The sequence below is a fragment of the Mustelus asterias genome, chromosome 15, assembly GCF_964213995.1.
Source record: "Mustelus asterias chromosome 15, sMusAst1.hap1.1, whole genome shotgun sequence".
In the NCBI taxonomy this organism is placed as follows: domain Eukaryota; kingdom Metazoa; phylum Chordata; class Chondrichthyes; order Carcharhiniformes; family Triakidae; genus Mustelus; species Mustelus asterias.
In genome coordinates, this window is record NC_135815.1 from 66,908,865 (window position 1) to 66,935,521 (window position 26,657).

The window sequence follows — 26,657 nt, forward strand, 5'->3', positions numbered from 1 at the left end:
ACAGTCATTGTTGAAAAAGTGTCCACAAATTATTTTAAAGATAGATTCTTGAAAGAAGGAGATATAAAGGGTATGAAGAGTAAGCAGATGAGTGAGATGTTAGGTGGCTTGGATGGACAAAAGTACAAGTGCAGATATAATGGGTTAAATTAACTTGTTTGTGCTTCTGATTCTTTATTTCCTATTTTTGTTCCTGTGAGGAAGCTTCTTGTTTCTGCTGGCTGTTCCCTGTCTGGCTGTCAGTGGAACCAACTTTGGGAGGAATGATGGTGGCAAGACTGCACCTAATATCTTGAAATGTGGGTACTGTCACGAACCTTTAATATTTATTTCCAGGTTTGTACTTGATCAAATTTGGAAGACAACGTTTGAAATGACTGTCTGAATTGTCTTATTATCATAATCCTCTCGTTTTCAATGTCACAGTGACTGAAATTATCTGGAGCTGCTGGTACTTTTCTCTAATCTCTTGAATGTGGGGATGAGGAGAAATTGAACTGTTGTTAAGTGGTTTATCTACCAGATCTGTTCTTGAGCAGGATTTGGCTGAGTGGATAATTGCATCAGTTGAACTAATGTTTATGCAATGCCTAATCCAATGCGTCAGGTACAGGTGCATATGACAAGTCACAGTGGGTATAAAGGCAGCATGATCCAGCCATGCAACAGCCAAAGGTGGAGAACAGCAAAGATAGACAGACAAAGCATCATCTCAACCAGGTTACCTACAAATTACAGATCAGGACAATGGTGAGCGGAACACATTACTTAATTTTATAGCCTGATTTTTCTAAAAAAAATCTTATACTGTATCTTCAGTGAACTGAAATAATGGCATAGTGTTAGTAATATGTTTGCTGGGTATATAATAAGATGCGTGTATTAATTTTCCTTTTTCAGAAAAAAATAGCATAGTAATTCTACAACAATGACAGTTCAGATGTACATGATACTTTAACAGTATTTACACATTTAAGTGTCACACATCAGTTTTGATAATGTCACTTTCACCTCTCAGTCAGATAGTGGGTTCAAGTGCCACAACAAATTTCAACACAGAATGATGCGATAGTGCATAACAAGGAAGTGCTGAATTGCCAGATGTGACATCTTTCAGTTGAACGGTTTCATGAAAATATTGTCTATCGGTTAAATTGGAATTCTGAAAGAGCAGAATTGTTACAGCACAGAAGGAGACCATTCAGCCTTTTGTGTCTATGCCAGCTCTCCAAATGAGCAATTCACCTAAAGCCACTCCCTGCCTTCTTGTAACCCTGCAAATTCTTCCTTTCCAGATAATAATCCAATTACCTCTTGAATGCCTTGATTGAAACTACCTCCACCACAATCTCAGGCAGTGTATTCCAGATCCTAGCCACTTGCTGTGTGGAAAAACTTTCTTGTGTCTCCATTGTTTCTTTTCTCAATTACCTTAAATCTGTGCCCTCTTGTTCTTGATGCTTCCACTAATGCGGATAAGTTTTTCCCTATCTACTCTGTACAGGTCCCTCATAAGTTTTAATACCTTGACCAAATCTCCTCTCAACCTTTTCTTCTCCAAGGAGGACAGACTCCTTCTCCAATCTGAACTTGTAACTGAAATTCCTCATCGCTGAAACCATTCTCGTGAAACTTTTTTGCACTCTCTCTAATACCTTAACATCTTTCCTAAAGTGTGGCACCCAGGACTGGACTCTAGTTAATGCCGAGCCAATGTTTTACACTAGTTTAGCATAATCTCCTTTGCTTTTGTACTCTGTGCCTCTATTGTTAGGATATGCAGGGAGGTTTAAACTGATTCGGGGGGGGGGAGGGATCCTGAGTAGTGGGGCTGAAAGTGAGGGATGCATGGATGGGGACTGCAATGCACGGCATTGCAGAGGTGGGGTGGAGCAGGGTTTGAAATGTGTATACTTCAATGCCAGGAGTATTCGCAATAAAGTGGGTGAACTTGCAGCGTGGATCAGTACCTGGGACTTCGATGTTGTGGCTATTTCAGAGACATGGATAGAGCAGGGGCAGGAATGGATGCTGCAGGTCCCGGGGTTCAAATGTTTTAGTCGAAGTAGGGAAGGAGGTAGAAGAGGGGGAGGGGTAGCATTATTGGTCAGAGATTGTATCACAGTGTCAGAGAGGAGGTTTGATGAGGACTTATCTGTTGAGGTAGTATGGGCGGAGATTAGAAATAGGAGAGGAGAGGTCACCCTGTTGGGAGTCTTTTATAGACCTCCTAAAAGTTCTAGAGAGGTTGAGGAAAGGATTGCGGAGTCAATCCTGCTTAGGAGTGAAAGTAATAGGGCAATTGTTATGGGGGATTTTAACTTGACTAATATTGACTGGAATTGTTATAGCTCTAGCTCGTTAGAGGGGTCAGTTTTTGTTCAAAGCGTGCAGGAAGGTTTTTTGACTCAGTATGTAGACAGGCCAACTAGAGGTGAGGCTATATTGGATCTGGTGCTGGGAAATGAGCCAGACCAGGTGCTAGACTTGGAAGTTGGTGTGCATTTTGGTGATAGTGACCACAATTCGGTTACGTTCACCTTAGTGATGGAAAGGGATAGGCATGAACCTCGGGCCAATGGTTTTAGCTGGGGGAAGGGTAATTATGAGGCTATTAGGAGAGAATTAGGAAACATAGGTTGGACTAGGAGATTACAGGGACTGGGAACGTCCGACATGTGGAGTTTTTTCAAGGAGCAGCTACTGCGAGTCTGTGATAGGTATGTCCCTGTCAGGCAAGGAGGAATTGGTAGGGCTAGGGAACCGTGGTGCACCAAAAAAGTTTCTTTGTTGGTTAAAAAGAAAAAGGAGGCTTATGTTCGGATGAGACGTGAGCACTCGGGTAGTGCACTAGAAAGCTTTAGATTGGCTAAGAGGGAGTTGAAGAGCGAGCTTAGAAGGGCTAAAAGGGGACATGAGAAGACTTTGGCGGATAGGGTTAAAGAGAATCCTAAGGCGTTCTATAGGTATGTCAAGAACAGAAGGTTGGTTAGGGCAAGTTTAGGGCCAGTTATAGATGGCAGAGGGAAGTTATGTGTGGAACCGGAGGAGATTGGTGAAGCATTGAACCAATATTTCTCTTCGGTGTTCACGCAAGGGGACATGAATATAGCTGAGGAGGACACTGGGTTGCAAGGGAGTAGAATAGACAGTATTACAGTTGATAAGGAGGATGTGCAGGATATTCTGGAGGGTCTGAAAATAGATAAATCCCCTGGTCCGGATGGGATTTATCCAAGGATTCTCTGGGAGGCAAGAGAAGTGATTGCAGAGCCTCTGGCTCTGATCTTCAGGTCGTCGTTGGCCTCTGGTATAGTACCAGAAGATTGGAGGTTAGCGAATGTTGTCCCATTGTTTAAGAAGGGGAACAGAGACTTCCCCGGGAATTATAGACCGGTGAGTCTCACTTCTGTTGTCGGCAAGATGTTGGAAAAAATTATAAGGGATAGGATTTATAGTTATTTGGAGAGTAATGAATTGATAGGTGATAGTCAGCATGGTTTTGTGGCAGGTAGGTCGTGCCTTACTAACCTTATTGAGTTTTTTGAGAAAGTGACCAAGGAGGTGGATGGGGGCAAGGCAGTGGACGTGGTATATATGGATTTTAGTAAGGCGTTTGATAAGGTTCACCATGGTAGGCTTCTGCAGAAAATGCAGATGTATGGGATTGGGGGTGATCTAGGAAATTGGATCAGGAATTGGCTAGCGGATAGGAAACAGAGGGTGGTGGTTGATAGTAAATATTCATCATGGAGTGCGGTTACAAGTGGTGTACCTCAGGGATCTGTTTTGGGGCCACTGCTGTTTGTAATATTTATTAATGATCTGGATGAGGGTATAGTTGGGTGGATTAGCAAATTTGCTGATGACACCAAAGTCGGTGGTGTGGTAGACAGTGAGGAAGGGTGTCGTAGTTTGCAGGAAGACTTAGACAGGTTGCAAAGTTGGGCCGAGAGGTGGCGGATGGAGTTTAATGCGGAGAAGTGTGAGGTAATTCACTTTGGTAGGAATAACAGATGTGTTGAGTATAGGGCTAACGGGAGGACTTTGAATAGTGTGGAGGAGCAGAGGGATCTAGGTGTATGTGTGCATAGATCCCTGAAAGTTGGGAATCAAGTAGATAAGGTTGTTAAGAAGGCATATGGTGTCTTGGCGTTTATTGGTAGGGGGATTGAATTTAGGAGTCGTAGCGTTATGTTGCAACTGTACACAACTCTGGTGCGGCCGCACTTGGAGTACTGTGTGCAGTTCTGGTCCCCACATTACAGGAAGGATGTGGAGGCTTTGGAGAGGGTGCAGAGGAGGTTTACCAGGATGTTGCCTGGTATGGAGGGGAGATCCTATGAGGAGAGGCTGAGGGATTTGGGATTGTTTTCGCTGGAAAGGCGGCGGCTAAGAGGGGATCTTATTGAAACATATAAGATGATTAGAGGTTTAGATAGGGTGGATAGTGATAGCCTTTTTCCTCTGATGGAGAAATCCAGCACGAGGGGGCATGGCTTTAAATTGAGGGGGGGTAGTTATAGAACCGATGTCAGGGGTAGGTTCTTTACCCAGAGGGTGGTGAGGGATTGGAATGCCCTGCCAGCATCAGTAGTAAATGCGCCTAGTTTGGGGGCGTTTAAGAGATCCGTAGATAGGTTCATGGACGAAAAGAAATTGGTTTAGGTTGGAGGGTCACAGTTTTTTTTTAACTGGTCGGTGCAACATCGTGGGCCGAAGGGCCTGTTCTGCGCTGTAATGTTCTATGTTCTATGTTCTATGCTTTACTAATTGCTTTGTATGTACTGTTAACTGACCTCTGAATCTGCTCTGTCACTTTCAATGACTTATGCACATATACACTCAGGTCCTCTGCTCTTGCTTCCCCTTCAGAATTGTACCCTTTGTTTTATATTGTTTGTCGTATTATCTTGTGATATGAGTCCCTTTCCGGATTGCTTAAAAATGACAATCTGTTTTAGGTAACTTCTCAAATTTTCTAGCTCTGGAACTGCCAACTCTTTTTGACTCTGCCATCCTGAATGAATTGCCAGAACTCTGCTGGTAAGACTCTCCCCAAGGTTTTCCTTTTGTGATTGGCAAGGCAACTCCAGAATCCTGTAATCCTAGAAGCCCATTTACACCAACATATATCAATAGCTGTTGGCTGGCTTGCCATTGTAAGAAATGTTTGTGGCCCTCAGTACTAGCTGTTCAATACTTTGAAGCTGACTCCATATGACTGGGAATTGGGTACCTGGGGGATAAAATGTTGTGGGGTAAGGGGAAGAATAATGGGACTAGCTGGCTGTTCTTGCAGAGTCAGCATGTACATTTCTGTGCTGTAACCAGTCCATGATTCTATGGTAAAAGTTATGATTTTATTTAAGCACAAGATGAGACTTCTATTACATTTACAAAGCAATTTACAAAGTAAAGATGAGAATGATACTACTCATTGTTGTCCTCTGGGTAGTAAGCATGGCCCATTCCTCACATCTTCTGCTCACATGCACATTTGCATATATTTAGATTAGTGCCGATCAGAGCCCTACTACACTGAGAATATCCCAAAATTTCTAGAATAGAAGAATTGAAACTAGAAAACTCCATCCAATCATGTCTCTTCCAATATTTCTTATTCTACACAATCATGGGCTTGGTAGGTAATGTATCTAGCCAAAGGTCCAGGATTTGAAGCTTTTTGTGTGCTTTGTTTCTGTTTTCATGGTGATGCAGATGCAACTCAAGCTCTTGATGATAACAAGATTTCTAACTGTATCAAAACGTAGTGCATGGAAATTAATTAAAGTGACTTATAATTGAATATGTTTCAACAGTTTACAAAAGCTTTGTATATTCCAAATAATGCCAAAAAACATGCATCACAGAACTGTTATGCCATAGAAGGAGGTCATTCGGCCCATCATCTATGTGTGACTTAGTGACATTCCTCTGCCTTTTCCTGTACCACTGCACATTATTTCTATTTAAATAATCATCTAAAGTAAAAGTAAAGCCACCATAGTCCCAAATGACCATAGGCTGCTTTTCCCTTTTGAGGGGGAGAGCTGACTGGTGATTTAACCTGAAGATCACCACACCTCAGGCAAGAGGCAAGATTGAGAAGTCAGGGCTTTCAAGTATAACTTCAACCGGAATTGAAGCTGCGCTGCTGGCGTCACTTTGCATCACGAACCAGCCATCCAGCCAACTGAGCTAATCATATCATCTAATATACTTGTGAATTCCTCGATTGAACCTGCTTCCACCAGACTTCCAGGCAATGCATTCCAGACCCAAATGACTTATTGTCCAAAAAAGTTTTTTCTCACATCACACTTGCTTCTTTCGCAAATCACTTTAAATTTATGCTGTCCTCGATCCTTTTATGAGCAGGAACAATTTCTCACTATCTGCTCTCTCTATGTATGCTATGCCCCTATTTATAAGCCCAGGATATTTCATGCTTTATTAACTGCTCACTCCACCTGTCCTGCCACTTTCAATGATCCATGCACAAGTACACCCAGGTCCCTCTGCTCCTACACCCCCTAAATAATTTTACCCCTTATTTTATATTGTTCTTCCTACCAAAATGCATCACCTTACATCTCTCTGCATTGAGCTTCATCTGCCACTTATCTGCCCACTCCACCAACTTGTCCACAAGCTTTGGAAGTTCTGCAATGTCTTCCTCACAGTTTACAATACTTCCAAGTTTTGTATTATGCGCAAACTTTGAAATTGTCCCCTGCATACCAAGAACTGGATCATTAATATATATCCGGAAAAACATTGGTTCCAATACTGATCCTTGGGAAACTCCACTGCAAACCTTCCTCCAGGCTGAACAATATTCATTGTCTAATACTCTGCAAATTCAAGCAGGATGGTAAAACTTTCTTTGCTTCCCTCGGGCAATACCCCACCTGGGAGTTCAATGTACAGATTGTTGTTGTTCAGTACTACTCTCCAGTGAACAATTCTTGCATCAGTAAGCTTGGACTGGAAGTGGAGAATTTTAGTCCTGCTGTTTGCACTCAAATCTTCTGTTACACTCAGCCGATTATCTGAATACAGTAAGCTGGCTGCAAGATTGTGATCCCTTTGACCATTCCCCCGCCCACCTGGGATCTTCAAGGGTGGGTGAGGGACATCAGGAACACCACAGAGGCCCCGGACCAGGGTTACGACAGCAATTGGTGGACAGCCTGGGACTTCCGGCACTAGTATTACTAGTATTACTGGCTTCACAGCTCCAGGGTCCCGGGTTCGATTCCCGGCTCGGGTCACTGTCTGTGTGGAGTTTGCACATTCACCTCGTGTCTGCGTGGGTTTCCTCCGGGTGCTCCGGTTTCCTCCCACAGTCCAAAGATGTGCGGGTTAGGTTGATTGGCCAGGTTAAAAATTGCCCCTTAGAATCCTAAAATGCGTAGGTTAGAGGGATTAGCGGGTAAATATGTGGGGGTAGGGCTTGGTGGGATTGTGGTCGGTGCAGACTCGATGGGCCGAATGGCCTCCTTCTGCACTGTGGGGTTTCTATGATTTCTACTCTCTGTTTCCTCATCAATTTGTTATTGCAATGGAGAGGGAGAGGGCCATACGGCAGGGCATAGTTTACAATTGGGGGAGAGGTAATTATGATGCAATCAGGCGGGGATGAGGAAGCATAGGATGGGAACAAAAATTGTCAGGCAAAGGCACTAATGATAAGTGGAACTTTTTCAAGGAACAAATACTGCGTGTCCTTGATAGGTATGTCCCTGCCAGGCAGAGAGGAAATGGCCGAGTGAGGGAACCATGGTTCACAAAGGAGGTGGAATGTCTTGTCAAGAGGAAGAAGGAAGCGTATGTTAGGTTGAGAAAACAAGGTTCAGTTGGCTCGATGGAGGGTTACAAGTTAGCAAGAAATGAGCTGAAAAAGGGGCTTAGGAGAGCTAGGAGGGGGCATGAGAAGTCCTTGGCGGGTCGGATCAAGGAAAACCCCAAGGCTTTTTACTCTTATGTGAGGAATAAAAGAATGACCAGGGTGAGGCTGGGGCCAGTCAAGGACGGCAGTGGGAATTTGTGCATGGAGTCAGAAGAGATAGGAGAGGTGATGAATGAATACTTTTCATCGGTGTTCACCAAGGAGAGGGGCCATGTTTTTGAGGAAGAGAAGGTGTCACAGGCTGATAGGCTGGAGGAAGTAGATGTTCGGAGGGAAGATGTACTAGCAATTTTGAATAAACTGAAAGTTGATAAGTCCCCTGGGCCTGATGAAATATATCCTAGGATTCTTTGGGAGGCAAGGGATGAGATAGCAGAGCCTTTGGCTTTGATCTTTGCGTCCTCACTGTCCATGGGGGTGGTGCCAGAGGACTGGAGAGTGGCGAATGTTGTTCCTCTGTTTAAGAAAGGGAATAGAAATGACCCTGGTAATTATAGGCCGGTTAGTCTTACTTCGGTGGTTGGTAAGTTGATGGAAAAGGTCCTCAGGGATAGAATTTACGACCATTTAGAAAGATGCAGCTTAATCCGGGATAGTCAGCACGGATTTGTGAAGGGCAAGTCTTGCCTCACAAATTTGATAGAATTTTTTGAGGAGGTAACTAAGTGTGTAGATGAAGGTAGTGCAGTTGATGTCATATACATGGATTTTAGTAAGGCGTTTGATAAAGTCCCCCACGGTCGGCTTATGAAGAAAGTAAGGATGTGTGGGATAGAGGGAGGTTTGGCCGATTGGATAGGTAACTGGCTATCTAACAGAAGACAGAGGGTGGTGGTGGATGGAAAATTTTCGGACTGGAAACCGGTTACCAGCGGAGTGCCATAGGGATCAGTGCTTGGTCCTCTGCTATTTGTAATTTTTATAAATGACTTGGAGGAGGGGGCTGAAGGGTGGATCAGTAAATTTGCTGATGACCCCGAGATTGGTGGAGTAGTGGATGAGGTGGAGGGCTGTTGTAGGCTGCAAAGAGATATAGATAGGATGCAGAGCTGGGCTGAAAAATGGCAAATGGAGTTTAACCCTGACAAATGCGAGGTGATTCATTTTGGTAGGACAAATTTAAATGTGGATTACAGGGTCAAAGGTAGGGTTCTGAAGAGTGTAGAGGAACAGAGAGATCTTGGGGTTCATATCCATAGATCTCTGAAGGTTGCCACTCAAGTGGATAGAGCCGTGAAGAAGGCCTATAGTGTGTTGGCGTTCATTAACAGGGGGTTTGAGTTTAAGAGCCGTGGGGTTATGCTGCAACTGTACAGGACCTTGGTGAGACCGCATTTGGAATATTGTGTGCAGTTCTGGTCACCTCACTACAAGAAGGATGTGGAGACACTGGAAAGAGTGCAAAGGAGATTTACCAGGATGCTGCCTGGTTTGGAGGGTAGGTCTTATGAGGGAAGGTTGAGGGAACTTGGGCTTTTCTCTTTGGAGCGGAGGAGGTTGAGAGGAGACTTGATAGAGGTTTATAAGGTGATGAGGGGGAGAGATAGAGTGAACGTTCAAAGACTATTTCCTCGGGTGAATGGAGTTGTAACTAAGGGGCATAACTATAGGGTTCATGGTGGGAGATATAGGAAGGATGTCCGAGGTAGGTTCTTTACGCAGAGAGTGGTTGGGGTGTGGAATGGACTGCCTGCAGGGATCGTGGAGTCAGAAACTTTAGGAACATTTAAGAAGCTATTGGATAGGCACATGGAGTACTTCGGGATGATAGGGAGGAAATAGCTTGATCTGGGTTTCAGACAAAGCTCGGCACAACAATGTGGGCCGAAGGGCCTGTTCTGTGCTGTACTGTTCTATGTTCTAATTTTGTATCTCCATTGCTACTGTCCCTTCTATTCCATTAACTATAACTTTTCTCACAAGTCAGTTGTGTGGCACTGTATTGAATGCCTTTTGAAAATCATGTACAACACATCAAAAGCACTGCCCTTAATGACCATAAGAGGGGGACCTTATGGACAAAACCACCTTGGCGAGGTCACAAGGAGAGTAGGAAGAGAAACTGAAACTGCAACCTTTGAATGCAGGTTGAGGGTATTGGAACCTTGATGGTGGAATTAAGAAATGGTTGGTTGCAGAGGTAGCAGACTAGATGTTGTCTTAAACATAAATGGCTCAGTATACTTTACATTGATTTGATCATGTAACAATACTAATTATTTTTAATGGTTGTTGTTTATGTTTCAGCCTGTGTACAGGATGGCTCGTTACATCAAGTGTGGTGGACTGGCTTTGGTTGTTCTTCTCGTGGTAGAACAGGGTGTGCGTTCCTTCCCTGAAGTGGAGGCTGCAGCACCGGGTGAATATCACATAGGGTCAACAGGACCAGCAAGTGGTTGTATTTAAGCCACCACTTGAAGAGTAAGATATGGTGCAGGATATTGAGAAAGAAGACAAAAGAATACTAACACTGATAAATCCTGCAACTGTTAAAGCAATAAAAACTCGGAAGACAAAATTTTAAACGATGAATCCTGACGCATTGTCATCTTCAGGATAGATAACTAGCCACATTTATAGAATATATAGCAAATCTCCTGTGGTGATGGCCATGTTAAGGAAGAGGTCATGCCTGAGTACAATGTGTGATACGTGGCATTGGGAATGAGAATCATAAAATCCTACAGTGCAGAAGGAGGCCATTCGGCCCATCGAGTCTGCACCGACCACACTCCCACCCTGGCCCAATCCCCATAATCCCATGTATTTACCCTAGCTAGTCCCCCTGACACTAACTGGCAATTTAGCATCGCCAATCCACCTAGCCTGCACATCTTTGGACTGGTTTATTTGGTAGCACGAGCTTTCGAAGCGCTGCTCCTTCATCAGGTGAAGGTGCAACGCTTCAAAAGCTCGTGCTACCAAATAAACCTGTTGGACTTTAACCTGGTGTTGTGAGACTTCTTACTGTGCCTATCCCAGTCTAATGCCGGCATCTCCACATCATCTTTGGACTGTGGGAAAAAACCAGAGCACCCAGAGGAAACCCACGCAAACACGGGGAGAATGTGCATACTCAGCACAGACTCCTCCCAAGCCAGGAATCTAACCCGGGTCCCTGGCACTGTGAGGCAGCAGTGCTAAGCACTATGCCACCGTGTCGCCCCAAATTCGAGCCAGACAGGAGTCGAACCTAGAATCTTCTGAGTGTGTCAGGATGCTTACAAGAACTCTGCACTATATACGCAATTTCATAAACCCCATCTCCTGTTGAGTAGTCTCAAATAGTATTTTTGCCAGTAGTTGAAAAAGGAGGTAGCTTTGTCTCCACATCTACTTTTGTCTGTTTCCTCTAAACTTATTCTATATCCCCTTATTTCTCAACCTCTCAAATCTTGTGACAAAACAAGATGACACTGAGGACACAATTCAAACCTACAGAAACATTTCATTCATCATGATGAGCGGGCAAAGGCACATCTTTGTTAACATACACAACGAGAGCTGATGAATCTATAGATCAGCCTTCCAGTTGGGTATTTGAGGCTCTGTGCCACTTGCTTCAACTGCAGGAATCCTCTGGAAAGCTTCCTAAACTCCAGCTCTCGGAGGGAGGGCGGGGGCAAGAAAGAATCCCAAATGGACATCTGACCAATGGGAGCTGTTGCAAAATCAAAGTGAAACTCCCCTCACAACTTAAAGGTTTAAAAAAATAAAAGGCTAGATGAAATCAACGTGCAAAACAATGCACTGAGACAAATGTACCAACTGAAACATGAAGTTCAAAAATGCTCACCTAATCACTGGACACAGAAGTTTTAAGATGTATGGATGTGCAAACTTCTGGCTATGAAATGATAAAGATGCTTTCAATAGGTGCTGCAATATGGAAGGTTCAAAGCTTGAAGACCCAACACCAATTTGTGTTTTTTGCCTTTGGTTCTCCCAATGTAAATCAGTTGGAAATAATTGCAAAACTTGGCCTAGCTTTCCCATCCTTCTCTCTGCACACCCCCACCCCATTTCTCCCTGCCTCCTTTGCTATTGCACTAAGTACCAGTACACAGGAGTTTAAACACACCTTCATATCCATTCTTAAATTGATACAGTTGTTACAGAGTTATGTGTGAGAGCTATAAACTGAATTACATATAATTTACAGCAGAGAAAAAGGCTATTCAGCATACCCAATCGTTGTTGGTGTTTATGCTCTACACGAACCTCCTCCCACTGTACATCATCTAACCATATCTGAACATCCTTCTTTTTCTTTCTCTTCCACATACTTATCTACTGGGCATTGAAAGACATCTACGGTATTTGCCTTAACAGCTCCTTGTGGGAAAGTCCACAGAAGAGCCGGGGTGCGGGGGTGGCATTCAAAAACGAAATGGGGAGATTATAGGTCTAACATATTCTCTATAGGGGGAAATGTAGGTGCAAAGTTCAGGAAACCCTGGATGCCTAGGACATACGTCTTGCCAACGCCGGCATCTCCACATCATGTCTAGGACAATTCAGGACTGAATAAGGAAGAAGCGAAAGGTTTTTAGCAAGTCCAATAGCATCAATCCTCTGTGCCCATGAGGAATATAGGAAGTGCAAGCGGAAACTTGAAGCAATTAGAAGAGCAAAAAGGGGGCATGAAAAAGGACTTGCGAACAAGATTAGGGAGAATCCTAGGATATTTTATAAATACATTAAGGAGAAGCGATTAACCAGGAAAAAAGTAGGGCCTATTAGAGACCAAGGGGGCAATCTATTCTTGTAGCGGTAGGACTTTGAAAGGGTGTTAAATGAATACTTCTCATCGGTCTTCACTGAGGAAAAGGAGAACGCAGGTACAGAATTCAGGAAGTGGGACTGTGAGGAATTTGAGCAGTTTGACATAGGAAGTGAGGAGGTATTGGAAGCTTTGACATGCTTAAAAATGAACAAATCTCCAGGGTTGGAAGAATTGTATCCCAGAGAGGCAAGACAGGAAATTGCAGGGGCTCTGACACAAATCTTTATTATTATTGTACTTTATTGTTTGTTATATACATAAATTATATAGATAATATGGGGGGAATAATAAGCATAGGCTGGAGGAAATAGATGTTCGGAGGGAGGATATACTGGCAGTTTTGAATAAACTGAAGGTCGATAAGTCCCCTGGGCCTGATGAAATATATCCTAGGATTCTTTGGGAGGCAAGGGATGAGATTGCAGAGCCTTTGGCTTTGATCTTTGGGTCCTCACTGTCCACGGGGATGGTGCCAGAGGACTGGAGAGTAGCGAATGTTGTTCCTCTGTTTAAGAAAGGGAATAGAAATGACCCTGGTAACTATAGACCGGTTAGTCTTACTTCGGTGGTTGGTAAATTGATGGAAAAGGTCCTTAGGGATGGGATTTACGACCATTTAGAAAGATGCGGATTAATCCGGGATAGTCAGCGCGGATTCGTGAAGGGCAAGTCGTGCCTCACAAATTTGATTGAATTTTTTGAGGAGGTAACCAAGTGTGTTGATGAGGGTAGGGCAGTTGATGTCATATACATGGATTTTAGTAAGGCGTTTGATAAGGTCCCCCATGGTCGGCTTATGATGAAAGTAAGGAGGTGTGGGATAGAGGGAAAGTTGGCCGATTGGATAGGTAACTGGCTATCTGATCGAAGTCATGATGTGGAGATGCCGGCGTTGGACTGAGGTAAGCACAGTAAGAAGTCTCACAACACCAGGTTAAAGTCCAACAGGTTTATTTGGTAGCAAATACCATAAGCTTTCGGAGCACTGCTCCTTCGTCAGATGGAGTGGATATCTGCTTATTAGAGACCAAGGGGGCAATCTATTCTTGTAGCGGTAGGACTTTGGAAGGGTGTTAAATGAATACTCCAGATATCCACTCCATCTGACGAAGGAGCAGTGCTCCGAAAGCTTATGGTATTTGCTACCAAATAAACCTGTTGGACTTTAACCTGGTGTTGTGAGACTTCTTACTATCTGATCGAAGACAGAGGGTGGTAGTGGATGGAAAATTTTCGGACTGGAGGCAGGTTGCTAGCGGAGTGCCACAGGGATCAGTGCTTGGTCCTCTGCTCTTTGTGATTTTTATTAATGACTTAGAGGAGGGGGCTGAAGGGTGGATCAGTAAATTTGCTGATGACACCAAGATTGGTGGAGTAGTGGATGAGGTGGAGGGCTGTTGTAGGCTGCAAAGAGACATAGATAGGATGCAAAGGGGCAGCACGGTAGCACAGTGGTTAGCACTGCTGCTTCACAGCTCCAGGGTCCAGGGTTCGGTTCCCGGCTCGGGTCACTGTCTGTGTGGAGTTTGCACATTCTCCTCGTGTCTGCGTGGGTTTCCTCCAGGTGCTCCGGTTTCATAGAAATCATAGAAACCCTACAGTGCAGAAGGAGGCCATTCGGCCCATTGAGTCTGCACCGACCACAATCCCACCCAGGCCCTACCCCCACATATTTTACCCACTAATCCCTCTAACCTACGCATCTCAGGACTCTAAGGGGCAATTTTTAACCTGGCCAATCAACCTAACCCGCACATCTTTGGACTGTGGGATGAAACCAGAGCACCCGGAGGAAACCCACGCAGACACGAGGAGAATGTGCAAACTCCACACAGACAGTGACCCGAGCCGGGAATCGAACCCTGGACCCTGGAGCTGTGAAGCAGCAGTGCTAACCACTGTGCTACCGTGCCGCCCTCCCACAGTCCAAAGATGTGCGGGTTAGGTTGATTGGCCAGGTTAAAAATTGCCCCTTAGTGTCCTGAGGTGCGTAGGTTAGAGGGATTAGCGGGTAAATATGTGGGGGTAGGGCCTGGGTGGGATTGTGGTCGGTGCAGACTCGATGGGCCGAATGGCCTCCTTCTGCACTGTGGGATTTCTATGATTTCTAAAGCTGGGCTGAAAAATGGCAAATGGAGTTTAACCCTGATAAATGTGAGGTGATTCATTTTGGTAGGACTAATTTAAATATGGATTACAGGGTCAAAGGTAGGGTTCTGAAGACTGTGGAGGAACAGAGAGATCTTGGGGTCCATATCCACAGATCTCTAAAGGTTGCCACTCAAGTGGATAGAGCTGTGAAGAAGGCCTATAGTGTGTTAGCTTTTATTAACAGGGGGTTGGAGTTTAAGAGCCATGGGGTTATGCTGCAACTGTACAGGACCTTGGTGAGACCACATTTGGAATATTGTGTGCAGTTCTGGTCACCTCTCTATAAGAAGGATGTGGAAGCGCTGGAAAGAGTGCAGAGGAGATTTACACGGATGCTGCCTGGTTTGGAGGGTAGGTCTTATGAGGAAAGGTTGAGGGAGCTAGGGCTGTTCTCTCTGGAGCGGAGGAGGCTGAGGGGAGACTTAATATGATGAAGGGGATAGATAGAGTGAATGTTCAAAGACTATTTCCTCGAGTGGATGGAGCTATTACAAGGGGGCATAACTATAGGGTTCATGGTGGGAGATATAGGAAGGATATCAGAGGTAGGTTCTTTACGCAGAGAGTGGTTGGGGTGTGGAATGGACTGCCTGCAGTGATAGTGGAGTTAGACACTTTAGGAACATTTAAGCAGTTATTGGATAGGCACATGGAGCACACCAGGATGATAGGGAGTGGGATAGCTTGATCTTGGTTTCAGATAAAGCTCGGCACAACATCGTGGGCCGAAGGGCCTGTTCTGTGCTGTACTGTTCTATGTTCTATGTTCTAAGCATGTTTATAGTTTGGTACGGTGGTTAACAATGAAGAAGAAGGTTGTAGGTTGTAGGAAGATACAGATAGGTTGGTCAGATGGGCAGAGCAGTGGCAGTTGGTATTTAACCCTGATAAGTGTGAGGTGATGCTCTTTGGAAGAAGTAACAATACAAGAGAGTATTTAATGAACAGCAGGACACTAGGAAGCTCAGAGGAACAGATGGATCTAGGGGTACTTATTGACAGATCCCTGAAAGCAGCAAAGCAGGTGAATAGGATAATTCAGAAGGCATATGGGACACTTGTTTTTATCAGTCGTGGCGTAAAGTACAAGAGCAAGGAGGTTATGTTGGAGCTGTACAGAATGTTGATTAAGCCACAGCTGGAGTACTGTGTGCAGTTCTGGTCATCTCACTAAAGGAAGGATGTGATTGCACTAGAGGGGGTACTGAGGAGACTAACCAGGATGTTCTTGAAATGGAACATTTGAGCTATAAGGAGCAACTGGATAGGCTTGGATTGTTTTCTTTAGAGCAGAGAAGGTTTGGGGGATATGGTTGAGGTGTATGAGATTATGGGGGGTATGAACAGGTTGAATAGGACACAGCTGTCCCCTTGGTGGAGGGGTCAGTCACAAGAGGGCATAGTTTTAGGGTTAGGGCAGGAGATTCAGCAGGGATTTGAGAAAGAAATATTCACAGAGGGCACTGGGAATCTGGAATGCACTGCCTGGGAAGGTAGCGGAGGCCAGAAACCTTTAAAAATATTTGGATTAGCACTTGAAATATCATAACATTTAAGGATGTGGGACAAATGCTGGAGAATGGGATTAATGCGACTTTGTCAATTTTTCTGGTCCTTCGGATCTGCAATTTTGACTAAACCAAAGGGATCATTCTGATTCCCTACGCAGTGCAAATATAACTCTCAGTCAGTTCTGAGAGGACCAATATGAACAAAGTTAAGAGCTTGTATATTTATTAAGGAGTGTTTAATGTAAGGGAAGAATAATCAGACAAGTCAAATGTCATTGACGTGACATAAGCTTGATGGCACATTTTGATGTGACTTAGAATCAAAGAATCTTAGAATCCCTACAGTGTAGAAGGAGGTCATTCAGCCAGTCAAGTCTACATTGACTCTGGCAGAGGACCCAGGCTCACTACCCTACCCTACTCCTGTAACCATAATGTCGAGATGCCGGCGTTGGACTGGTTGGGCACAGTAAGAAGTCTCACAACATCAGGTTAAAGTCCAACAGGTTTATTTGGTATCACAAGCTTTTGGAGCTTCTTCAGGTGAGTCACCTGATGAAGGAGCAGCGCTCTGAAAGCTTGTGATACCAAATAAACCTGTTGGACTTTAACCTGGTGTTGTGAGACTTCTTACTATTTCTGTAACCGCACACATTTACCACGGCTAATCCATCTAACCTACACATCTTTGGACATTAAGGGGCAATTTAACATGGCCATTCTACCTAACCTGCACACCCTTGGACTGTGGGAGGAAACCCGAGCACCCAGAGAAAACACATAGAGATAGGGGAAGAATGTGCAAACTCCACACAGGCAGTCATCCAAGGTCATATTGAACCTGGGTCCCTGGTGCTGTGAGGCAGCAGTGCTAAACGGGGCAAATCTGCCAAAAAAGTTCGAAGTGCTGAATTTGCGAGAAAACTGGTGTAAATCACGATTGTTTTTTCAGTGGGAGTTCAGACTTGAATCTCCCACACTCTGCAATGCAGAGGTCACAATTGTAAATATCATTAAAAGCTTGAGGGGTGTGGCCTATTCACGCTGGAGGCTGAGAGTTCCGGGCCTCTGCGCATGCGCTGTGGCCCCGATCCGTCAGCCTCTGGTTTGCTGGCCAGCTCGATCACTGACCAGCCCGGGACCCCCACAAGCATTCCCGGGCCAACCTGATCACCCCCACCTGTCCGGGAGAGCCCCCCCCCACACCAACAGTGACACCCCCCCTCCCCTCGAGGCAGATGCCCCAGCGCACCACCACCCCCACACCAACAGTGACACCCCCCCCCCCTCCGAGGCAGATGCCCCAGCGCACCCCCCCCCCCCACACCAACAGTGACACCCCCTCCCCCCTCCGAGGCAGATGCCCCAGTGCACCCCCCCCCCCACACCAACAGTGACACCCCCTCCCCCCTCCGAGGCAGATGCCCCTATCCTGGCAGCACCCCCCCCCCTGTCAGGGAAGGCAGACGCTCCCCAGGGGCACCTTGGCACTGCCTGATGCCCAGTGGGCAGTGCCAAGGTGCCCCTGGGGGCCCACCTTTGGCCCATGCCCAGGGGGCACCGCCCCGCCGTCTGCCCCTGAAAGAGGGGAGCTACTCTAAATCACACCGGAGAGAAATTGTACTGGCAGAATGGGAGATGCTATCGGGCCTGGAGACTTCAGTCCTGGGCCCGATAATCACATTCAAATAACATTACAATAAAATTTAAATCACTTACCTGCTGTTCCTGCCAGCTTCCAGTGTGGTCCCGACTGCACCATATATCTGTCGCTGGGAGAGCGTGCGCATTCGCGTATCCCGTGAATCAGCGCACGCGCAATTCTCCCGGCCTGACCCGCCAAAAAGTTAGCAGATCGGGATGGGAGAATCATGGCCTGTGCCACTGTGCTGCCCCTTTGTCTTTATAGAGAAACAGAAAATAATTTGCACTATGTCTTTCCTTGTAGTTGTGCCAACTCCAGTATTCAGAAGAATGACCCAATCTGTTCTTTCTTTGTTTCTCTGTGAAGGATGTCCAGATTGTAGACTGAAGGAGAACACACGTTTCTCAAGAACAGGAGTGCCCATCTTCCAGTGTAAAGGCTGCTGCTTCTCCCGTGCTTATCCCACACCAATGCGGTCCAAAAAAACAATGCTGGTTCCCAAGAATATCACTTCAGAGGCAACATGCTGTGTTGCTAAATTATTTTCCAGGGTAAGACTTCTGGATGAAATAGAAAATCTTACTACAAGATGAGACTGAAAATGTACTCCTTTTTTTCACTAAATAAAATACATTTGAGGGATAGTTTTGCCAAGTTATGTTCCTGGTGTAGACCCTAAGTAAATGTAAATACAGGATGGAGGTAAGTATTTTTATATAAGATAATGTCATATATCCTAATTGCCCTAATGGAAGTTTGTGTGTTATGGTCAATCATCCATTACCTCTGTGACAATGTGTAGGGAAGCACTGAAAATGAGGAATATTTATTAAATCAAATGTATGAAATAAAACAATTTTTTACATGACTTGCATATGAGACATGGGTATCAATAATATTCATATACTTCTGGGATATCTTTTCTGCTTATGCTTGTCTCTGAGTAAATTGAAGAGCTCCCCTCTTAAGCTTTTAGAAGTTGAATTCTAGCACCTTTAGTTATGTGGGACAAATGTGTGGGAAAGATGCCATAATTATTACCTTGTGTGATTTCTGTTAATGCAGCTGTTGTTAACCTTTCTGTGTCTGTCTATTGTTTCTTATCTCGTGTTTATTGCAAAGGAAATATAATCTTAAATAAATTTCATACTTACCACCACGTCTCTTGCCCACCATTGAGATATAAAGCCAGTCTGGTTAGCTTTGTGTCTCTCTACGTAGCAAGTTCTCCCTACTTGTGTCCTATTAGAAAGGTTAAATAGCATAGTATCAAAGGCTTTAACTAACTAAGTAGGAGGAGGCAGTGGGGAGGGGATTTACAAGAAATGTAAGCAGCCTAAATGTAAACAAAACAGAACTGGAGAATTTAGGAAAGAATAAAGTAAAGGGAGACATTGATGTACAAGGGAATAAATAAGAGTTTTCGAACAGGAATCTAAAAAATGCTTAAATGCAGTGAGAGGGAATTCAATGAAAAATGTAATAAGGAAAGGGAGCTGGAAACAGTCATATTTTGGGAGGAACCAGGGTAGGAATTACTGAGGTTTGGCTACAGAAAAATCAGGACCAGGAATTAAACATTGCAGGGTATAATTAGAAAAGATAGAGGGTTACAAGGGGAGGTGGAGAAGCAAATAGGGGTAACATAATGGCAGCAGCAAAAAGGAACACCGCTATCAGTGAGACAAAAATAGAACTCATTTGAATAGTGATAAAATATAATAAAAGATCTATCACACTAATAGGTTTACAGACTACTTAATAGTGGAAGGGAGGTGGAAGAAGAGTATGCTGGTAGTGGGAGGGGACAGGGGGGGTCAGAGAATAGATAACCCTGAGGAAGACTGCAACAAATTTGGGTGGCACGGTTGCACGGTGGTTAACACTGCTGCCTCACAGGGTTCAATTCCGGCCTCGGGTCACTGTGTGGCGTTTGCACGCTCTCCTCGTGTCTGCGTGGGTTTCCTCCAGGTGCTCTGGTTTCCTCCCACATTCCAAGGATGTGCGTGTTAGGTTGATAGCCTATGGTAAATTGACCCTAGGGGATTAGCGGGGTAATTATGTGGGGTTACGGGAATAGGGCCTGGGTGGGATTGTGGTCAGTGCAGACTCGATGGGCCAAATGGCGGCCTCCTGCATTGTGGGGATTCTATTCTATGAAATTACAGGAAGATATTAATGAACTTGTAGAATGAGAAAATGATTAACAAATGAAGCTTGATGCAGGTAGTACATTTTGGTAGGAAAAATAGGGAGGTCACCTATTACTTGGAAAGTGCAAGCCAAGTTTGGTAGAGGAACAAAGGGATCTCAGAGTACAAGTACATCAATAACTAAATGTTATGCCACAGGTTAATAAGGCCCACAGATATATTTCTGGAGGGAGAAACTGGAAAGTAGAAAGTTACATTAAACCTGGGTTAGACCACATTTGAGAGTACAGTGTATACTTCTGCTCATCGTATTATAAAAAAGGTACAGAGGCACTGGAAATGGTGCAGAGAAGATTAACAAGGATGTTGCCAGAGATGTGTGGATATACATGTCAAGATTCGTAAAAATAAGGCCAATGAAAGATGTTGATGGAGTGGATGCAAAAAGAATGTTTCCTCTTATGGGCATCAATGTAAGATAGTCACACGGGAACTCAGAAGAAACCTCTTTACCCAAAACGAGGTGTAAATGTGGAACTCATTACGATAAGGAGTGGATGAAGCGAATAATATCAATGTATTTAAGGGAAACTAGACAGCATGAGCGAGAACGGAACAGATAGTGATGATGGTATATTTAGATGGGGAAAGATGGAAGGAGTCTCAAGTAGAGCATACATTGTGCCATGGATTATTTGGGATGGCTATTCTTGTGCCAGATATCCAATAAAATCCTATGTAATTTTTTAAGCACTCAAAATGTATTCTATATAACGCCAATTGGATTATTCTATTTAATAATCTATGCAAGTTTACCTCAAAATGGAGGTATAACATTATTGCATTGAATCCATTGTGTGCTTTAGTTCAGCAAAGCTTCAAGTCGGGGGCCTCATTTTGCACTTTTTAGTCCCTTTGATGCCAGGTTATTAGTGCCCACCAGAATACCCAGGCTGCAGGATTCAGTGTCATCACCAGGATGCCCCAGGTCCAGGGGATGACCGATGACACATATGTCGCCCTGCAAGCGTCATCTTGACAGGGAGTGCCCTTCATCAACAGGAAGGGTTCTATTTCCTGAGCATCCAGCTGGTGTGCAACCACAGCATTGCTGTCCCAACACTGGATAAACCCATGTTGGGAAGCCACAAATTGAGGCAGGGCCAACTGCAAATTTGAATCTCCCAGCTGATTCCCGCTGGCCACCAATTTGACTGGCACAGGAGACGAGATGAGTCAAAGTGACGTTGGGTTCAGTCTTTTAAATGCCTACCTCATTTTTGAATTTCCATGAGTTTGAGATCTTCAGTGAGTTTCTGAAGCCTGTAAGGAATTAGGTCAGTTAATTTCTGAAGCTTGGTGAGAATCTGTCACGGAGTTGGGAAGCTTTTGGACAGTTAAGGTTTTAGAACATAGAACAGTACAGCACAGAACAGACCCTTCGGCCCACGATGTTGTGCTGAGCTTTATCTGAAACCAAGATCAAGCTATCCCACTCCCTATCATCCTGGTGTGCTCCCTGTGCCTATCCAATAACCGCTTAAATGTTCCTAAAGTGTCTGACTCCACTATCACTGCAGGCAGTCCATTCCACACCCCAACCACTCTCTGCGTAAAGAACCTACCTCTGATATCCTTCCTATATCTCCCACCACGAACCCTATAGTTATGCCCCCTTGTAATAGCTCCATCCACCCGAGGAAATAGTCTTTGAACGTTCACTCTATCTATCCCCTTCATCATTTTATAAACCTCTATTAAGTCTCCCCTCAGCCTCCTCCGCTCCAGAGAGAACAGCCCTAGCTCCCTCAACCTTTCCTCATAAGACCTACAGGGTATAATTAGAAAAGATTTAAATGCTTTTGCAAACTTCTAGTGCCATAATAGGATGCTGTATATTTTTAATGCTGTGATTGATTATAGGGCTCTATCCTTAAATCTCTCAGATTAGAAAATGCCAGGTCTGCACTGAGTCATGGCTATGATAGGGAAGATGTCTTCACTATTCCATGAGGAGGTAGGGGTGAAGAAGGTTTCCAGGTTTCCTTCTTCTGATTGATATCCAGTGAATCCTGCTGAATATCTCCATGCGTGGATGCTATATGCGAATAGAAAATGGTTTGACTGCGATGTTTCCTACAGTTGAATAGCTTTTTAGAACTCATTGCTATGGCTCACATATGAATAATTACCAGTTGAGTAAGGTGTTAAAAGGGAAGGATTGCTGTGAAACTATACCTCAGTGAAAGAAGCAACCACTGATTGATGAACATGGATAACTCCAGTAAGGAGATGTGTATGTATTTTGATGCTAGTGACACTGTTATTTCTTAATATTTTTAGGTGACACTAATGGGAAACCTGAAGATTGAAAATCACACGGAATGCCATTGTAGCACTTGTTACTATCACAAGTCCTAAGAGTGTAAAGGAACCTGAGAAAAGAAAGCATATGAAAGTGCATGTGCTCTTCATTGCTTCATACAAGTGGTTATCCAATGTAACTTCATAAATTTAAACTATGTACTGCTATGTAACCAAAATATTGTAACAAATAAACTTACCTTCTCAGATTTGTGTCATTTCACAACATCACCAAGCAATTGAGTTTCTGTTTTCAATTAAACTCATGTTTGAAAAACTGCAAGAAAACAAGAAATAGAAGCAGGAGTAGACAATATAGCCTGATGAGTCTGCTTCACCTTATGATCATGGCTGATCTTGGGCTTTAACTCCACTTTCATACCCAATCTCCAATTGATCCCCTGAGAGACGGAAACCTGCAGCTGCATTTCAATGTAAGCTCAAAATATATATTTCAGGTATTCAGATGATTAATAAATAAACTTTACTTTTATGCTATGCCTCACACAACCTGGCACTCGAGTGTGGGGAGGTCCTGATAGGCAAGGTTCAAATGGAGCAAGCCCCTTCTGCAGATGAGGATGAGTCTGAAGAGGAAGAGACTGAGCCAGTACAAATCAGTGCACAGGATGCTTTGAATGCCAGGGACACTCAGAATTTGATAATGTGAAAACTTAACTAGAAATCGGCAGTTTGAACTATGAGACCATCCTGGCTGCCTTCATCTTGGTATCACTCACTCATCAAAACCATGTACTAATATGGAGGTACCAAATGAAACCAATCAGATAGGCTCACATAAGAAGAAACTCCTATAGGAGCATGAAATCAAAGATTAAAACCAGCACATCACAAACATGAAACATTAATGTAGTTGAAGTCACAAATGCAAAAAAGTTATTTGTTGATAAAATAAATTAAGAAATTTCACAGCTAACAAAACTAAATATTCACCCTTGTGAGCCCACAAGCGACTAATGTTTTTTTTACAGGTGTTACAGCATGCTACCCCATCTCTCACTGCCAGCTGCGTAGAGACAAACTGTTGACACCTATATCCCTTTGCCTGGGATAACTTTAGTGGGTGTCTTCTGGTCACCTGAGACTGTGAGGTGGGAATCTCCTGCACAATGGCAGCAGGCTCATTTGTCACCAAAGCATTCTGAGGCATTCAATGGCAGCAGGAGAGAGGAGACGGTCCCTATCAGAAGCATCCTGAGAGGTGCCCCCAATGGCAGCAGCAGCTGCTCACATGCTGCCATGAGATCCATTTGGCCCTCCCTGCTTTCCTGAGAGTAAGAAGTTTAACAACACCAGGTTAAAGTCCAACAGGTTTATTTGGTAGCAAAAGCCACACAAGCTTTCGGAGCTCTAAGCCCCTTCTTCAGGTGAGTGGGAATTCTGTTCACAAACAGAGCTTATAAAGACACAGACTCAATTTACATGAATAATGGTTGGAATGCGAATACTTACAACTAATCAAGTCTTTAAGAAACAAAACAATGTGAGTGGAGAGAGCATCAAGACAGGCTGAAAAGATGTGTATTGTCTCCAGACAAGACAGCCAGTGAAACTCTGCAGGTCCACGAAACTGTGGGAGTTACAAATAGTGTGACATGAACCCAATATCCCGGTTGAGGCCGTCCTCGTGTGTGCGGAACTTAGCTATCAGTTTCTGCTGATACTGATGATCAGTTATACTGATAGCCAAGTTCCGCACACACGAGGACGGCCTCAACCGGGATATTGGGTTCATGTCACACTATTTGTAACTCCCACAGTTGCGTGGACCTGCAGAGTTTCACTGGCTGTCTTGTCTGGAGACAATACACATCTTTTCAGCCTGTCTTGATGCTCTCTCCACTCACATTGTTTTGTTTCTTAAAGACTTGATTAGTTGTAAGTATTCGCATTCCAACCATTATTCATGTAAATTGAGTCTGTGTCTTTATAAGCTCTGTGAACAGAATTCCCACTCACCTGAAGAAGGGGCTTAGAGCTCCGAAAGCTTGTGTGGCTTTTGCTACCAAATAAACCTGTTGGACTTTAACCTGGTGTTGTTAAACTTCTTACTGTGTTTACCCCAGTCCAACGCCGGCATCTCCACATCATTCCTGAGAGTAACCAGGGCCTGGAGGTGACATTAGGATCCTCTTCCTCTTCTTCCCGTGGCTCGGAGCACCAGGTCTCAGAGACTGGGTAATTGGGTTCAGTTCAGAATGCATATCCATGCTTTCCATCATTGAGCTGCTGGGTTTGGCCGACCATGACAGTCACCAGTCTCTCAATGGAATAAGCATGCATTTTGAGTAGCGGGCGACTGCAGCGCTCATGGCCTGGATGAACTCTGCCATTGTCAACGCAACCTCTCAGGAAGATCCGTCACATCTTCACATTCTTCATGCTATATGACCAGTAATTGTCATCTGTCTGATGACTCCATCTTTATCGTCAGAATTGGGTTTAGTATTTAGGCTGCCACTAGCATTCCTCTGACTGCCAGAGGCCTGCTCTATCTCAGTCTCCACCAACTGATCTAGTGACTATGATGGGATCGCATAAGTGTGTGGATCCCTCACAGCCGAATCGCGCAGACCCAACTGAGGTGCATGTATCTGTGTTGGTGTTAGGCATGGAACAAGGTTGTAATGCACCCTCTGAAGCTACCTCACATTGATCCCACAGCACTAGTGGCTAATGTTTGCCTTGTGGGGGGAAAGAAACGAGAATGAAGGGACTCATCATCATTTGAGTGTGATCAGGGAAACATGCTTCCTAAAAACACACATTGGCAATATTGGCCGATGGTAATCAGGATTTGAACCTTAGGCCCTTCAATGTTGAGACTTGCCTCGTACATCTTTAAACCTTGCCCCACACACGTTAAACCTGTGCCCTCTGTTATTGACTCTTCCACCTTGGGAAAAAGCTTCTGACTATCCACTCTGTCCATGCCCTTCATAATCTTGTAGACTTCTATCAGGTCGCCCCTCAACCTCTGTCGTTCCAGTGAGAACAAACCAAATTTCTCCAACCTCTCCTCATAGCTAATGCCCTCCATACCAGGCAACATCCTGGTAAATCTTTTCTGTACTCTCTCCAAAGCCTTCACATCCTTCTGGTAGTGTGGCAACCAGAATTGAACATTATATTCCAACTGCGGCCTGACTAAGGTTCTATAAAACTGCAACATGGCTTGCCAATTTTTAAACTCAATGCTCTGGCTGATGAAGGCAAGCATGCCTTCTTGACTACCTTTTCCACCTGCATTGCCACTTTCAGTGACCTGTGTACCTGTACACCCAGATCCCTCTGCCTATCAATACTCTTAAGGGTTCTGCCATTTACTGTGTATTTCCCATCTGTATTAGACCTTCCAAAATGCATTACCTCACACTTATCTGGATTAAACTCCATCTGCCATCTTTCCGCCCAAGTCTCCAACCAATCTATATCCTGCTGTATCCTCTGACGGTCCTCATTGCCACCCGCAATTCCACCAACATTTGTGTCATCTGCAGACTTACTAATCAAACCAGTTACATTTTCTTCCAAATCATTTATACAAATTACAAACAGCAAATGTCCCAGCACTAATCCCTAAGGAATGCCACTTGTCACAGCCCTCCATTCAGAAACGTATGTTAACCTCTGTCTTCTATGACCAAGCCAGTTCTGTATCCATCTTGCCAACTCACCTCTGATCCCATGCGACATCACCTTCTGTACCAGTCTGCCACGAGGGACCTTATCAAAGGCCTTACTGAAGTCCACGTAGACAACATCCACTGCCCTACCCTCATGAATCATCTTCATCACTTCCTCGAAAAATTTGATCAAGTTAGTGAGACACGACTTCCCCTTCACAAAACCATGTTGCCTCTCGCTAATACATCCACTTATTTCCAAGTGGGAGTAAATCCTTTCTCAAGGAATCCTCTCCAATAAATTCTCTACCACTGATGTTAGGCTCACTGGCCTGTAATTACCTGGAGTATCCTTGCTACCCTTTTTAAACAAAGGAACAACATTGGCAATTCTCCAATCCTCTAGGACCTCCCCTGTAGTCAGTGAGGATACAAAGATTTCTCTCAAGGCCCCAGTAATTTCCTCCCTTTCCTCTCTCAGTATT

At 44.3% G+C, this 26,657-nt stretch overlaps 1 protein-coding gene across 1 annotated transcript; it reads left to right on the forward strand.

Moving 5' to 3' along the window:
* The first annotated feature begins 620 nt into the window (after positions 1 to 620).
* cga (glycoprotein hormones, alpha polypeptide) lies at positions 621 to 22,597 on the forward strand. The gene is made up of 4 exons (XM_078230583.1): positions 621 to 750; positions 10,163 to 10,274; positions 18,375 to 18,559; positions 22,505 to 22,597. Exons 1-4 carry the CDS (start codon positions 661 to 663, stop codon positions 22,580 to 22,582), a joined length of 465 nt encoding a protein of 154 aa, XP_078086709.1. The 5' UTR covers positions 621 to 660; the 3' UTR covers positions 22,583 to 22,597.
* Positions 22,598 to 26,657: the final 4,060 nt, after the last annotated feature.